General features: G+C 43.3%; 2 protein-coding genes across 2 annotated transcripts; both read left to right on the forward strand.

Annotated features, from left to right (window-relative positions):
• Positions 1-808: 808 nt before the first annotated feature.
• LOC140411365 (gap junction beta-2 protein-like) lies at positions 809-7,233 on the forward strand. The gene is made up of 3 exons (XM_072500488.1): positions 809-837; positions 1,616-1,726; positions 5,039-7,233. The coding sequence occupies exon 3, from the start codon at positions 5,050-5,052 to the stop codon at positions 5,824-5,826; it is 777 nt and encodes a 258-aa protein (XP_072356589.1). The 5' UTR covers positions 809-837; positions 1,616-1,726; positions 5,039-5,049; the 3' UTR covers positions 5,827-7,233.
• LOC140411376 (gap junction beta-2 protein-like) lies at positions 1,621-12,621 on the forward strand. Its single transcript, XM_072500496.1, has 2 exons — positions 1,621-1,726; positions 11,932-12,621. The coding sequence occupies exon 2, from the start codon at positions 11,943-11,945 to the stop codon at positions 12,609-12,611; it is 669 nt and encodes a 222-aa protein (XP_072356597.1). The 5' UTR covers positions 1,621-1,726; positions 11,932-11,942; the 3' UTR covers positions 12,612-12,621.
• Positions 12,622-13,302: the final 681 nt, after the last annotated feature.

The following is a 13,302-nucleotide window of genomic DNA, read 5'->3' on the forward strand; positions in this document are numbered from 1 at the left end:
GATCTGTGTCAGGAGTTTAATAATAAAACTCTCTATCTTAAGGGGAACAAAAGCAATGTTATAATTCAATAGCAACTGGACAGTTTCCTTGTAATGTACATTAGTCTCAAAATAAGAGCACTTAAAGTTGCCAACAGGAAGTTACCATCAACATTATTTGGTGCAAACTTATTTGTGCCACTCCCAAGAATTTTTTAAAAATAAATAAATTTAGAGTACCCAATGCATTTTTCCAATTAAGGGGCAATTTAGTGTGGCCAATCCACCGACCCTGCACATCTTTGGGTTGTGGGGGCGAACCCCACGCAAACACGGTGAGAATGTGCAAACTCCATATGGACAGTGACCCAGGGCCAGGATCGAACCTGGGACCTCAGCGCCGTGAGGCTGCAGTGCTACCACTGCGCCACCGTGCTGCTCTGCCACTCCCAAGAATAACAAGAATGTTCTTACATCAGCAATCCTGGTCATCGATTATCCTGCACTTAAAAAGGATTTACATTACTTCCAAACAACGCACTACACGCTTCTGTCAATTTATTATAATGATGCGTTTATGATAGCTAAAGGTGCCAATGCTTTTACAGCATTTGTCTGAGCCATATTGCCAATGTATTGTAACGTCAGAGGAGAATAATGGTCCTCATAGCCGGTCTATCTACATTCTGCACTTAAGAATGCTTCTTTGTGTATGCTTCATTTCAACTGGTTCTGCAGCTGATTAAAGGCACATTTGGCGAAGAAGGTTTCGACCTACATATTAGCCTGGAATATTACTGGTAGTGTTTTCACTCAGTACTTTCTACAATGAAATTGTAAATTTAAGCTTAGAACAAGGTAAGATGAACTTATTTTATGCCCTGTATTTCTTGTAGATTAAAAATACAATTTGTCTAGATATAGAAAGCATGTTTCCCCACAAACTTTTGCCTTTAGAATCTATTTAAAATGATCTGCAAGCATGATACCAGGACTGAGAGGTTATAATTATCAGGAAAGATTTAACAGGCTGGGGTTCTTACCTCTAGAAAAATGAAGTCAAAGGATCTTTAATGTTAAGAAGGGGTTGGACTGGGAAAATTAGAAGTAGTTCCCACTGACATAGATCTAATAGGAATTCAGGTGAAACTTCTTTACCTGTGGCACTCACCACCACAGGGAGTGGCTAAGGCAAATGGTAGAGAATAATTTGAGGGAAAGCTGGATACGTACTGGAGAAAGGAATAGAACATTGTGCTAAGAGAGTTATCTAAGGATACTGGCTTCACCTACATGGACCGAATGTCCATGTAACTGAGAGATCTAAACAAAGAGCTGCCGCAAGTTTGGATGTTGAAAATCTGTATGCAGGAGAAGGGAATAGCTGAAGAATTTAGGAATTCCACAGTTTCAAGTCCTTGTAAAATAATGAGTTAGGGTTGGAGGCAAATCCTGAGTTTGTACAGTGAGAATGCAGGAAAAAGGAAATTAGTGCAGAATTATGACTTTGTAGCTTCGGACAAACAATAGAAGAATGTTAAGAGGAACAATGTTCCTTTATAGACGATCCACCTACATTCTTCATTTTGGTTGCCTTTTTGGGTTTTATCCAAACTGATTCTGCTTTTGATTATAGGCACATTGGAGAAAGCTCCCTGGTTTCAGTCAAGATATCAGCCTGGGATATTGCAGGCAGTGTTTTCACCCAATACTTTCTCCAGTGAAATAATTCTGAACTTAGATCAAGGTAAGTTGAATTTACTTTATGACCTGTATGTTTTGTAGATAATTTATCTATGGAAATAAATATTTTCCCACACATGTTTGCTTTTCACCATCTTTTCGAAAAGATTTGCAATTTGACAACAGAACGGAAATGAGAGATTAAACAAGCTGGGACACTTTTCTTGAGAGAAGAGCAAGTTGAGAGGTGATCTGATAATCTTTAAAATTAAGGGATTTGATAGGGTAGGCATAGAGAAGATATTCCCATTTGTGGGGGGGCGGGGCACCAACACTAGGGGTCATAAATAAAGGACAGTTAAGAATAAATCCAATAGTGAATTCAAGAGAAACTTCTTTACCCGGAAAGTGGTGAGAATATGGAACTTGGTACTACACAGTGTTATCCATTAAAGTTGTGAAAAATGGAAAGATATTAAGAAATGAGCTTTTATTTTGATTGATTGATTCTTATTGCCACATGTACCGAATTACAGTGAAAAGTATTTTTCTGCAGCCAAGGCCCAATTTCGCTTTTAAAAGACACAATGCGCTGTTAAAGGATTTTTTTGTTGCTTTTTTTGCTGCTTTATTTAGCTGATTATTATTATTAATCATCAGTTTTTCTTCAGTTTTCTTAAATCAGTGTTTTATTTTCTTTACACCTATGATCTTGTTAGTTTTGTCTCTTTATAGTTTTCTCAAATCACGTTTGCCATGCTACGCTGTGCTGATCCCAGATACCGCTTTGTGATCTGCCATAAGTAGGTGGACAGAAGCAGTGCATGGAATCATGGCCTTTCCTGAACGTTGAATATAGGAATATTAGCATAAGCCTATGTTAGAATAACAATCTGACTGGTAGTCACACATATGCGCCTACTACATGTGTTTAGTTTATAATATGAATCTAGCTCTCGGCAGTACAGAAGATTACTCAATTTGTGTGGTGTATCACTGAAGGCTGTTTGGATAATCCTTTTTTTTATTGAATGTTTGATGTTTTATTTGAACTGCTTAAGGAGGAGTCAGTGTTCAATAACATTTTACCTGGACATATTTATTTTTAATTTTAAAAACTGGGATTGAATATGGTAGCACAATTTTGAGAAGAAAAGCAGCATTCCAATTTCCCAATAAACATCTAATTCTACGCGAAATTGCAGTTATTATCTGTTATATTTGTGCTGTATTGACCTAGATCTGTTCAAGTACAGATATAGTTGTATCATGCAACGTGTGATCAGAATGAATTCATTTAAGAAATGAAATGAAAAATGAAAATCGCTTGTCACAAGTAGGCTTCAATTGAAGTTACTGTGAAAAGCCCCTAGTCGCCACATTCCGACGCCTGTTTGGGGAGGCTGGTACGGGAATTGAACCGTGCTGCTGGCCTTGGTCTGCTTTAAAAGCCAGCGATTTAGCCCAGTGTGCTCAACCAGCCCCTAAATTGTTCAAATGAACAGATTACCATTCACTTTCAAATATTCCTACAAATGAAGATGGTTTTATTTAGTGTTTTTTTAAATCTTGAAATGTTCAAAACAAATTCCCACTGGATATTTGCACTCACTGTTGTATTATGGAGATTCTCATGCAGCCAGGTTGTGCGTAGCAAGGTCCCATAAACCACAATTTTATAAATGACAAAATATTCTGTTTTTTGTGATTATGACGAGAGTTGAATGTAGAGCAGAACAATTCCCCTACTCTTCTCTAAATAGTGCAAAGCAATCTTATACACCAGCTGAGAGAGGAAGCTCATGCAAGAGACAACGGATGGAATCTTACTATACTTTTCCAAAGCGTCAGTCTCAGGCTAAAAATGGGCATGTAATATTCTAATTGCACAGACCTTTCCACGTCTTTAAAGCAAAAAAGGAATGGACATGGTTTAGGCTGTAACTCTGGCGGGGAAGAGTCTGATGGAGCCGGCACGCAGCTCCACAGAGATCGGGGCGCCATCTTTAAAGTGTCCCAATCAGAATTGAAGTTTTACCGTGTTTTGCTGTGCGCCCCACTCCCCCCTCTCCCTCTAGACAACCTTTGCACCCCACCATCACCACTGCAGTACTATCGCCAGCATTTCCCCTCAGTGGCCGCTCCTTCCATGCTTGCAAGTTTCCCCCTCACTGCCCACTCTCCCCCCACCCGACATTTAAATTAGTTTCCTCCCCTTTCGCGGGGAAAATCAGGAAAGGCGATCTCTCCGGAGAGAATCGTTTTTCCTGATTCCCTCTGGATGTTACGCCCACGTCGCCGTTCTCACTGAGTGTTCACGGGCTGAAAATCACCCCCAACAGTTCTAACTGCACTAAACTGAACTGTCAGCCTATATCATATGCTCTCTGGATGGGGCTTCAACCTATGAACTTCTAACTCAGAGATGAGTTCTACATTTGAGCTTATATTGATTTTTAGATCTTTGTTATGAAATTGTTAACATCTAAATGTAATGGGGATGAACATAGCATTGTCTCTGAAGTCCAAAGAGTACATTTTTTTACTTGTAGTTTTCAGTGATTGTTGCAAAATATAATGTGAGCTATTTTGTAATAAACCTGGGAGCTGCTGCCCAACATCCTAGTTTCGCTTACTTCAGTGAAAACTCAGGGCAGGATCTACTGGTCGTGGTGCGCCCAAAAAGCAGCGCCAGGATCTACCCTGCTCATCACAACTCACGAGATCTAACGTGATCTTGTGAGACCCACCCATTGTGGGCGGGATTGCTTTCTGGCAAATTTACATATTAAAGTGAGACAGCTAGTCTCACGCTAATATGCATTACCAAGATTTTACCAAGATGTGGTATCTAACTCTCTTGCCTTAGAGTGCTGTTCAGTACTGTTCTCCACAAACGGGGGCTTGCTGGAATGGTACTTGTAGGGGTCTACCAGGGGATTGGAGGCCCTAGGTGCATGTCCTCTGGGCAGGGTGATACCCTGGAACTGCTTGGGCCACCTGGGCACTGGCCTGGCACTGCCAAGATGCCTACATGGCTTTTCCAGCTGCAAGGGCATTGCCAGGCTGCCACTGCCAAGGTGCCAAGCTGGTATTTTCTGTGCAGCAGAGATTGGGCCAGGGTGGCCCTGTGTGGGTGTGTCGGGAACCAGTGAGCGCCTGCAGCAACATTCTGACAGTAAACTATTTACATATAGGATCTCTGTTGTAAATGTTAGACCAATCAGCTTCACTGTTGAATATTGACAAAAGTATGTGGCAAAAATCTCCACTGGAATTTGAACAGGAAGAGCAAACATGCACAATTTTTAAATGATCTGTGGATAAATCCTAGATTTCCTGCTGTAGTAAAGTAACTGGTGCTGTTTATTCCTAGAGTGACCAAGAATGGGATGGTATTTCCTTCATTCTCTGCTGAATGGGGTCAACAAATACTCAACGTCCCTGGGGAAAGTGTGGATTGCGGTCATTTTCATTTTCCGTATCCTGATCTTGGTGGTGGCAGCCGAGACTGTATGGGGAGATGAACAGAGTGACTTTGTGTGCAACACACAGCAACCTGGCTGCAGGAATGTTTGCTACGATTATTTCTTCCCCATCTCCCACATCAGGCTGTGGGTTTTCCAGCTCCTCTTTGTGTCCATCCCATCATTCCTCATTGGTATGCATGTTTATCAAAGGAAAAAATGCAAGAAGAATATAAAAATCTTTAATCGGAATGAAGGATTACAGAAAGCAAAAATCGATGCCCCCCTGCTTCGAACTTATTTGGTCAGCATTTTCTTCAAAATGGCATTTGAAGCTGTCTTTATGTACCTATTTTATTGGATTTATGAAGGCTACAAGATGCTCAGACTGGTCAAATGCAGTGAATATCCCTGTCCTAACACTGTGGATTGCTTCATTTCTAGGCCAACAGAGAAAACTATTTTCACTGTTTTTATGTTAGTGACTTCAGCAGTATGCATCTTGCTAAATATTGCTGAATTGTGCTATTTGTTTGTAAGGTATTTCATTGTGCAATGGAAGAAAAGCTTGGCTTCTGCAACAGCGAACAATGAACAAGACAAAAGATTAGCAGTTGCGCCTAATTCCTCAAATATCAGCAGAGCAATAGTCGATGATGACCAAAACAGCTGTTCAGATCATACTTCTATATGCTAATAAAGACAATGATTTGTGAATTATTTATAATGATAGAATATGTATATATTTCATGCGTCACTAGATCATTGTGTGACTTTGCAATGTGATATTTTCAGGAAGAAATGATAAGCTTGCACTTTTTATGCATTCAGGGCATCTTTACTTCAGATTATTCCATTTGTCACTGTTACATGTCACAGACATTTGGAAGAAATATGATCACTGCCTTTTTTGTAATGCTATGGAGGGGACCTCTGGGAATGTGACCTCTATCAAATATGATGTGGAGATGCCGGTGTCTATCAAATATGTTCACCAAAGAAGAATCATAAATAAAGTGATTCATGCATAGATGATAAGGAACCTGAAGCAGATTTGAAGCCCCATGTTTTGAGTGGAAGAAAGATGTCAGTACATCAAATAATTAGATGCAATGTTTTATACAAAACTAGATAATTGAGCTTATATACTTGATAATTGGGAGTTGCTTGATGTTCATGTAAATGAGCAAAGGTTGAGATACAAAGGAATGAAACATGCCACAGGCGGTCCATGGGGCACATTCACACAATAGCCCATAACTTCTATGCACCACTCTTTCCTGTTTATCATATTTCTTGATGCCACTTCAATACAACTATTGGAGGCTGGCACCTATGGTTGTCACAGCTGAAGTGGGAATCTAGCTGTTAAGGTTCACTTCTAAGTGGATCCATGCTGTAAATCTGGGTCAGAATTTCTTTTAGCTCTCCAGAGCTTGCGTTCAGGTCTTTTATGTTGAAATGAAATGAAAATCGCTTATTGTCACAAGTAGGCTTCAAATGAAGTTACTGTGAAAAGCCCCAAATCGCCACATTCCGGCGCCTGTTCGGGGAGGCTGGTACGGGAATGTGCTGCCACTAGTGGGAATACTGTTATTGACATTCCTTCAATATGAAAGTGTCTTTAACAGTGGAATGTGGGAAAGTTCAGTAAATGTAATTAGAAAGTTTCTCTTTGATATGTTGCCTTGGCCTTGTGTGATGACTGATTGTTAAAAAGTGGACAGTAGATAATAAACAATTGATTATGTGGCAGATAATGAAGCAACAAATTCTACTGTCAGTTTCGGTTTGTTATTCGATTGACTATTTATAAATAGGTTTTCAGATTTTCTCTTTCTTCCCCTGGGGAATGGATCCAGAATATTCTCTCTCCATTAGTATTCTCTCTCCATTAGTCTGTAGCCTATGAGGGCAGTCTGGTTGTCTGGTCATTGAGCTGAGAAACTGAATGACTTTAACTCCTAGATGTAATAGGAATATGCAACACAATTATTGTTTGTTGTGATGTGGACAGCACACTAACCTTTTTGGAGTGTAATTCTGTACACTGTGCTATACGGATGATGATATGTTACAATAAACTGTTCTCATTTAAATTAAACCGTGCCCTGGTTTATATCTGCATTTGGAACTGAAGTGGCAAAATGTAATGCCCTCCAATGAGGCAGGTTTGAACTGTGGGGGGGGGGGGGGGGGTGTAAATTTAATCGGGTTAGAAGGCACAGGATGGGTATCGCACCCGCCTTCCAGTCCTGCTTTGATTAAACCTGGGACAAAATGGCACATGGACAACCTTCCTATTCTGTTCCAATTAATGGCCACTGAAGGACCTTATCCCATGGCTGGTGTTCAACCAGCAGCAGGCAGGGTCTCGCCATGCGAGGAACAAGGAAAGCAAAATTCTGCTGTGTTTGATTGCAGGCTCCTAGGAAGTGGTCTCTCATTCATAAGTACTCTGTGCCTGATTGAAGGACCTGGCATTGGGAAGGGGGCTGCATTTTGAGAACCACCACTTGCATTTTCTGCCAACCACCATTACCCTGCCTCCCATGACACCCATCCCGTGACCCCTATCCCACCCTCACTCATCTTTGCCCTGGTCCCCTTGGTGATCGTAGGCCTGTCCCTGGGCACATTACCAGCAGCTTCTACTAGTCCAGCTGCTACTGCCTGCAATGTGGGGTGAGACGGTGGAATAGTGGTAATGGCTAATAATTCAGAGCTGGTTTGAAGACACGGGTTCAGATCCCACCACGGCAGCTAGTGGAATTTAAATTCAATTAATAAATCTGGAATATAAAGCTAGTCTCCGTAATGATGCCCATGAAACTATCAATGATTGTCGTAAAAACCCATCTGGTTCACTAATGTCCTTTAGGATAGGAAATATTCTTACCCACTCTGACCTACCCATGATTCCAGGTCCAGAGCAATGTGGTTGACACTTAATTGCCCTCAGAAATGGAAGCCAATCAATTTAAGGATGATTAGGGATGGGAACAAATGCTGGCCTCGCCAGTGATGCCCACATCCCATGAAAATATAAAATAAAAGATAACTGCCAGCTCTGGCCAGAAGCTCTCGGAGTGCAGGATTTCCTTCCCTTGAGTCCTTGATCCTGAGGAAAGCTTTCCAAGGCCACTTAAGGGCAACTTTGACACTTCATTCTGGCAGCCATTCTTAAAGATGTGAAGGGTGGGGGGTCTTCTGTCGGTTTTCCAGCTGGTGGGCACAAAACCCCCATTGCCTCAATTAAATTCCGCCTAAGGAGTGTGGGCAATACTGAGCACAATTATGAGCTGGAATATCGGCATGGCAAGAGATGGCTGGCATGGTGGCACAGTGGTTAGCACTGCTACATCACAGCACTGGGGACCCGGATTTGATTTGACCTTGGGTGACCGTGTGGAGTTTGCACATCCTTCCTGTTTCTGCGTGAGTTTCCTCCGGGTTCTCCGGTTTCCTCCCACAGTCTAAGCATGTCTAAATTAGGTAGATTGGCCATGCTAAATTGCCCCTTAGAGACCATAAATGTGCAGGTTAGACTGGGTTACGGGGATAGGCTGGGGATAATAATCTTTATTAGTGTCACAAGTAGGGTTACAATACTGCAATGAAGTTACTGTGAAAATCCCCTAGTCACCATATTCTGGCACCTGTTTGGGTACACAGAAGGAGAATTCAGAATGTCCAATTCACCTAACAAGCACGTCTTTCAGGACTTGTGGGAGGAAACCGGAGCATCCGGAGGAAACTCACGTGGACACGGGGAGAACATGCAGACTCCGCACAGAAATGACCCAAGCCCGGAATCGAACCTGGGACTCTGGCGCTGTGAAGCAATAATGCTAACCATTGTGCTAGCTAGGTAGGTGTAGAATCCGACAAAGTGACCCATGGGAACTCACAAAATTACCAATGATTTACTTCTCATACAAACAATCCCTCCACTCCACGAAGGGCCCTCCTCCCGACCTCTATCCAGGTCAGGGTTCATATACTGAGAGGCTCCCCTTGTTCAGGGGGAAGCCCAGCCCCGTTCATCGGGACGTTTATATTTTGAGGTGATCACAGGGAAATGGACGATGCACATCCAGTGACATCCGAGGGGGTCATAACACCCCTCCTCCCCCTTAGTCTGGAGAAATGTCCATTGTCTGTAGCGAGGGACCCCTGGTCCGCTTATCTTGAGGGCGGCATTCAGGTGTCAACAGAGCTGGGCCGGTGGGCTTATACCGCACCGGGGATCTGCATTGCCTCACAGAGCGTCTTGGCTGGATCAGCATGGCCAATACGGACTGTGGCACATCGAAGTCTGGTTGTTGCTGGAATCCATTTCGGAATCTGATAGGTTGGCATCAGGCATCTCACCTTCTTGTACATCGACGGCCGGTGGAGCGGCTGGTCGAGCGGCAATGGCTATCATGGGATTAGCGGGACCGGGGCATCTGAAATAGGCTCCGGCGGCTCCTGAATGCGCTGGCGAATTTGGTCCACGTGATGATCGGACTCTGTCTTGAGCCCACACCGAATAAGAGACCGGCGCCATATGGTGCAGTACCACACCCAGAATCCACGTGGTCCCGGTGCCAAAATTGTGGTCGTAAACTGCATCCCCGGATGCGAAGCACTGGAGCGACGTGCTCCTGCCTGCATCCGATTCAGATCGGTCTTGACAGCGGTGGACCTTCTCCCAAATGTCTGGGATGACCACGAGTAGCTCAGCCGACGTGCCCCGTGTGGTGGCGCTAAGGTCCAGTAACAAAATAAAAACTGAGCTAACTGGGTCTCCCAGGACCCGGTGGTTAGTTTCTTTATGCCCCACTTGAATGTCTGGACCACCCGTTCAGCCAACCCATTGGAAGGCGATTGGTACGAGTCGGTCGGCACGTGATGAATGCCGTTTGCGGACATGAAAGCCCCAAACTCTGCACTGGTAAAAGTGCTCCGTTGTCGGTGACCAGCACCTCGGGAATGCTGTGGGTGCTGAACATGTACCTCAAGCGTTCCACAGCTGCGCTTGTGGTGGTTGCTTGCATCATGTGGACTTTCAACCATTTTGAATGGGCGTCTACTATGATCAGGATCATTGTCCCCCCAAAAGATCTGGTAAAATCGATGTGAAAGCGAGACCACAGTCGGCCCGGCCATTCCCAAGGGTGTAGTGATGCCACTTGCCCGGCCTTCTGGTTCTCCTGGCATGGTCTTCTGAGCCAGCTTCTCGATGGCTATGTAATTCTGGGCCACCAGACATAGCTACATGCCAGCATCTTCAACTTGGATACCCCCTGTTGTGGAGGTGTTCCAGAATGGGGGCACGCCCGTGCTCCGGGAATCCCAACATCGTCGCCAATGTAGAATACGATGAAGTGACCACATGGACACTCACAGTTGGATACAGAACGAACACCGATTTACTTGTCATTCAAACAATCTCTTCACTCCCCAAAAGGTCCTCCTACCCGACCTGCATCCAGGTCAGGGTTTATATACTGAGAGGCTCCCTTTGTTAAAGGGGGAGCCCCGTCTCGTTCATCGGGGAAGGTCGTATTCTGAGGCGGTCACGGGAAACAGACGGTGCTGATTCCGTTTTTGTGTTATGCTTCTTCGTGCAGCATAAGCTGCTTCCTTGATGTATACTTGGACAAAGGAAGGTCCAGACTTTGTAATGAGTTCAATATGTTTATTGAACTATTAACACAGTTCTTAAATGAGTTCGACTCTCCTGCTAATCTAACTGTAGTAACTCAGTCTAACTAAACCAGTCTGCTCAAAGCCACGTGCTGGGTGTGATGCTTCTGATCAACCCTGATGTACTCTCTAGATGTCTGTCTGTGGAAAGAGACAGAGCATGTGTGCCCTGTCCTTTTATATGGGTTGTGTAATGCCCCCTTGTGGTAATGCCACCATTGGATGCCTTGACTGCTCATTGGTTGTGTCCTATTCTAAGTGTTCATTAGCTGCATGTTTGCATACCATGACATCTCCGGTGCTCCCTCTAGTATTTACTTAGTTGTAGTGTATTTACATTAACCCCTTGTGTATATATGGTGATGCATATCACCACAACCGTGATCTCCGAGGGGGTCATAACAATAGGGTGCTCTTTCGGAGGATCACGCAGACCCAATGGGCCGAATGGCCCCCTTCTGCACCGTAGGGATTCTATGGAGAAAACTATTATGAGTGGATTATCTTGTGAGGTAACAAATTGGAATATTTTCTGTATTCAATAGTTTCCGTATGATGTTTAGAACACAAGGGGCTGGGTTCTCCGCCGTGGGGATGCTCCATTTTGCCGGCAGCCCGGGGGTTTCCCGACGGCGTGGGGCTGCCCCATAATGGGAAACTCCATTGACCAGCCGGTGAAACGGAGCATCCCGAAGGCGTGCTGAATCAGAAATCTGGTGCGGCGGGACGGAGAAACCCACTCTCGGTTTATATTCACCAGCTTTTATGAACTTCTTAAGAACAAGAGATATATCAACATTTGAGGCAACAAATACTCAGGGAGTTCGTCAATAGTCAAGTGTCAGCAGTGGCCCAGGAATTAATGTCAAATCTGTAAAATCTAATTTCAATGGGGTTTATATCACCTCATGTCTGAGAATGTTGTAGACTAATTGATAGAAATTGTTCCGCCGTGATGAACCAATACAGTTTTATCCTTTGGCCATGCAACTAACAGGATGGTAGCAGGTGAACTGTAGGGACTTAATTTATTATTTTTTTATAGCAATTCCTATGTTCCTACCAGATTCCTAGCTGCAGTACAGTAACTGGTGCTGTTTATTCCTAGGGTGACCCAAAATGGATTGGCATTCTCTTCAGTCTCTGCTGGGTGGAGTGAACAAGTACTCAACACCGCTGGGAAAAGTATGGCTCTCAGTTGTTTTCATTTTCCGTGTCCTGGTCTTGGTGGTGGCAGCCGAGACTGTATGGGGAGATGAACAGAGTGACTTTGTGTGCAACACACAGCAACCTGGCTGCAGGAATGTTTGCTACGATTATTTCTTCCCCATCTCCCACATCAGGCTGTGGGTTTTCCAGCTCCTCTTTGTGTCCATCCCATCATTCCTCATTGGTATGCATGTTTATCAAAGGAAAAAATACAAGAAGAATATAAAAATCTTTAATCGGAATGAAGGTTTGCAGAAAGCAAAAATCGATGCCCCCCTGCTTCGAACTTACTTGGTCAGCATTTTCTTCAAAATGGCATTTGAAGCTGTCTTTATGTACTTATTTTATTGGATTTATGAAGGCTACAAGATGCTCAGACTTGTCAAATGTAGTGAATATCCCTGTCCTAATACTGTGGATTGCTTCATTTCTAGGCCAACTGAGAAAACAATCTGTACAATTTTCATGTTAGTGTCTTCAGCTGTGTGCATGATGTTGAATCTTGTTGAACTGTGCTACTTGATTGTACAATACTGTCTTTTTCAGTATAAGCAGAGTCTCTTCAGTAAAGAACAATAAAAATAGAACAACTGACCATCCTTAAAAATAGTAATTAATCAAAACATGAAGGAAACCGACTGAGATCTGAATAGTGATTTGTCTAAATACCGTGTGGATCCTCACTAAAACAGTTCCCTGAAATATCCAATTCATCCTTCACATTTAGCTCTGCAAATGTATTTAAAATTTGAACATAAAGAGGAATTTAGGACTACTTGTTGAAAAAAAACTATTTATTTCCTCTTCCTGATATTTTCCTCCACCAATTTTCTTATTTCTTCCTGTTGCTGAACGTGGTGGGGTGCATGTCCATACTTGTTCCTATGTACCTCGTCGAGCGATCAGCATTATTCACAGCAGTGACTGTCCGCTTATAGACATGTGTGAATAATTTTCGGGACTATTGTCTCCAACTGCAGGGCCCGAGTTCAGATGAACTATTGATCAAATCTAAAGATTGCATCATCCTTTTGACTCAGCGACTTGCTGGATAGGCAGGCAGCCACAGAAAATCTTTTAATGATTCATCCATATAATCCAAGAATAATGAATGCCTTTAATCGGAGGTAGATTTTCGATCTGTAAGGTACTGTAATATATCACATGGGTGGCACAGTAGCACAGTGGTTAGCACTGTTAATACACAGCGCCAGGGTCCCAGGATCGATTCCCGGCTGGGTCCCTGTCTGTGCGGAGTCTGCACGTTCTC

The sequence above is a fragment of the Scyliorhinus torazame genome, chromosome 1 (genome assembly GCF_047496885.1).
Source record: "Scyliorhinus torazame isolate Kashiwa2021f chromosome 1, sScyTor2.1, whole genome shotgun sequence".
In the NCBI taxonomy this organism is placed as follows: domain Eukaryota; kingdom Metazoa; phylum Chordata; class Chondrichthyes; order Carcharhiniformes; family Scyliorhinidae; genus Scyliorhinus; species Scyliorhinus torazame.

Coding starts and splice junctions, on each gene's coding strand:
- LOC140411365 (XM_072500488.1), top strand. CDS start 5,050: ATGGGATGGTATTTCCTTCATTCTCTGCTGAATGGGGTCAACAAATAC.
- LOC140411376 (XM_072500496.1), top strand. CDS start 11,943: ATGGATTGGCATTCTCTTCAGTCTCTGCTGGGTGGAGTGAACAAGTAC.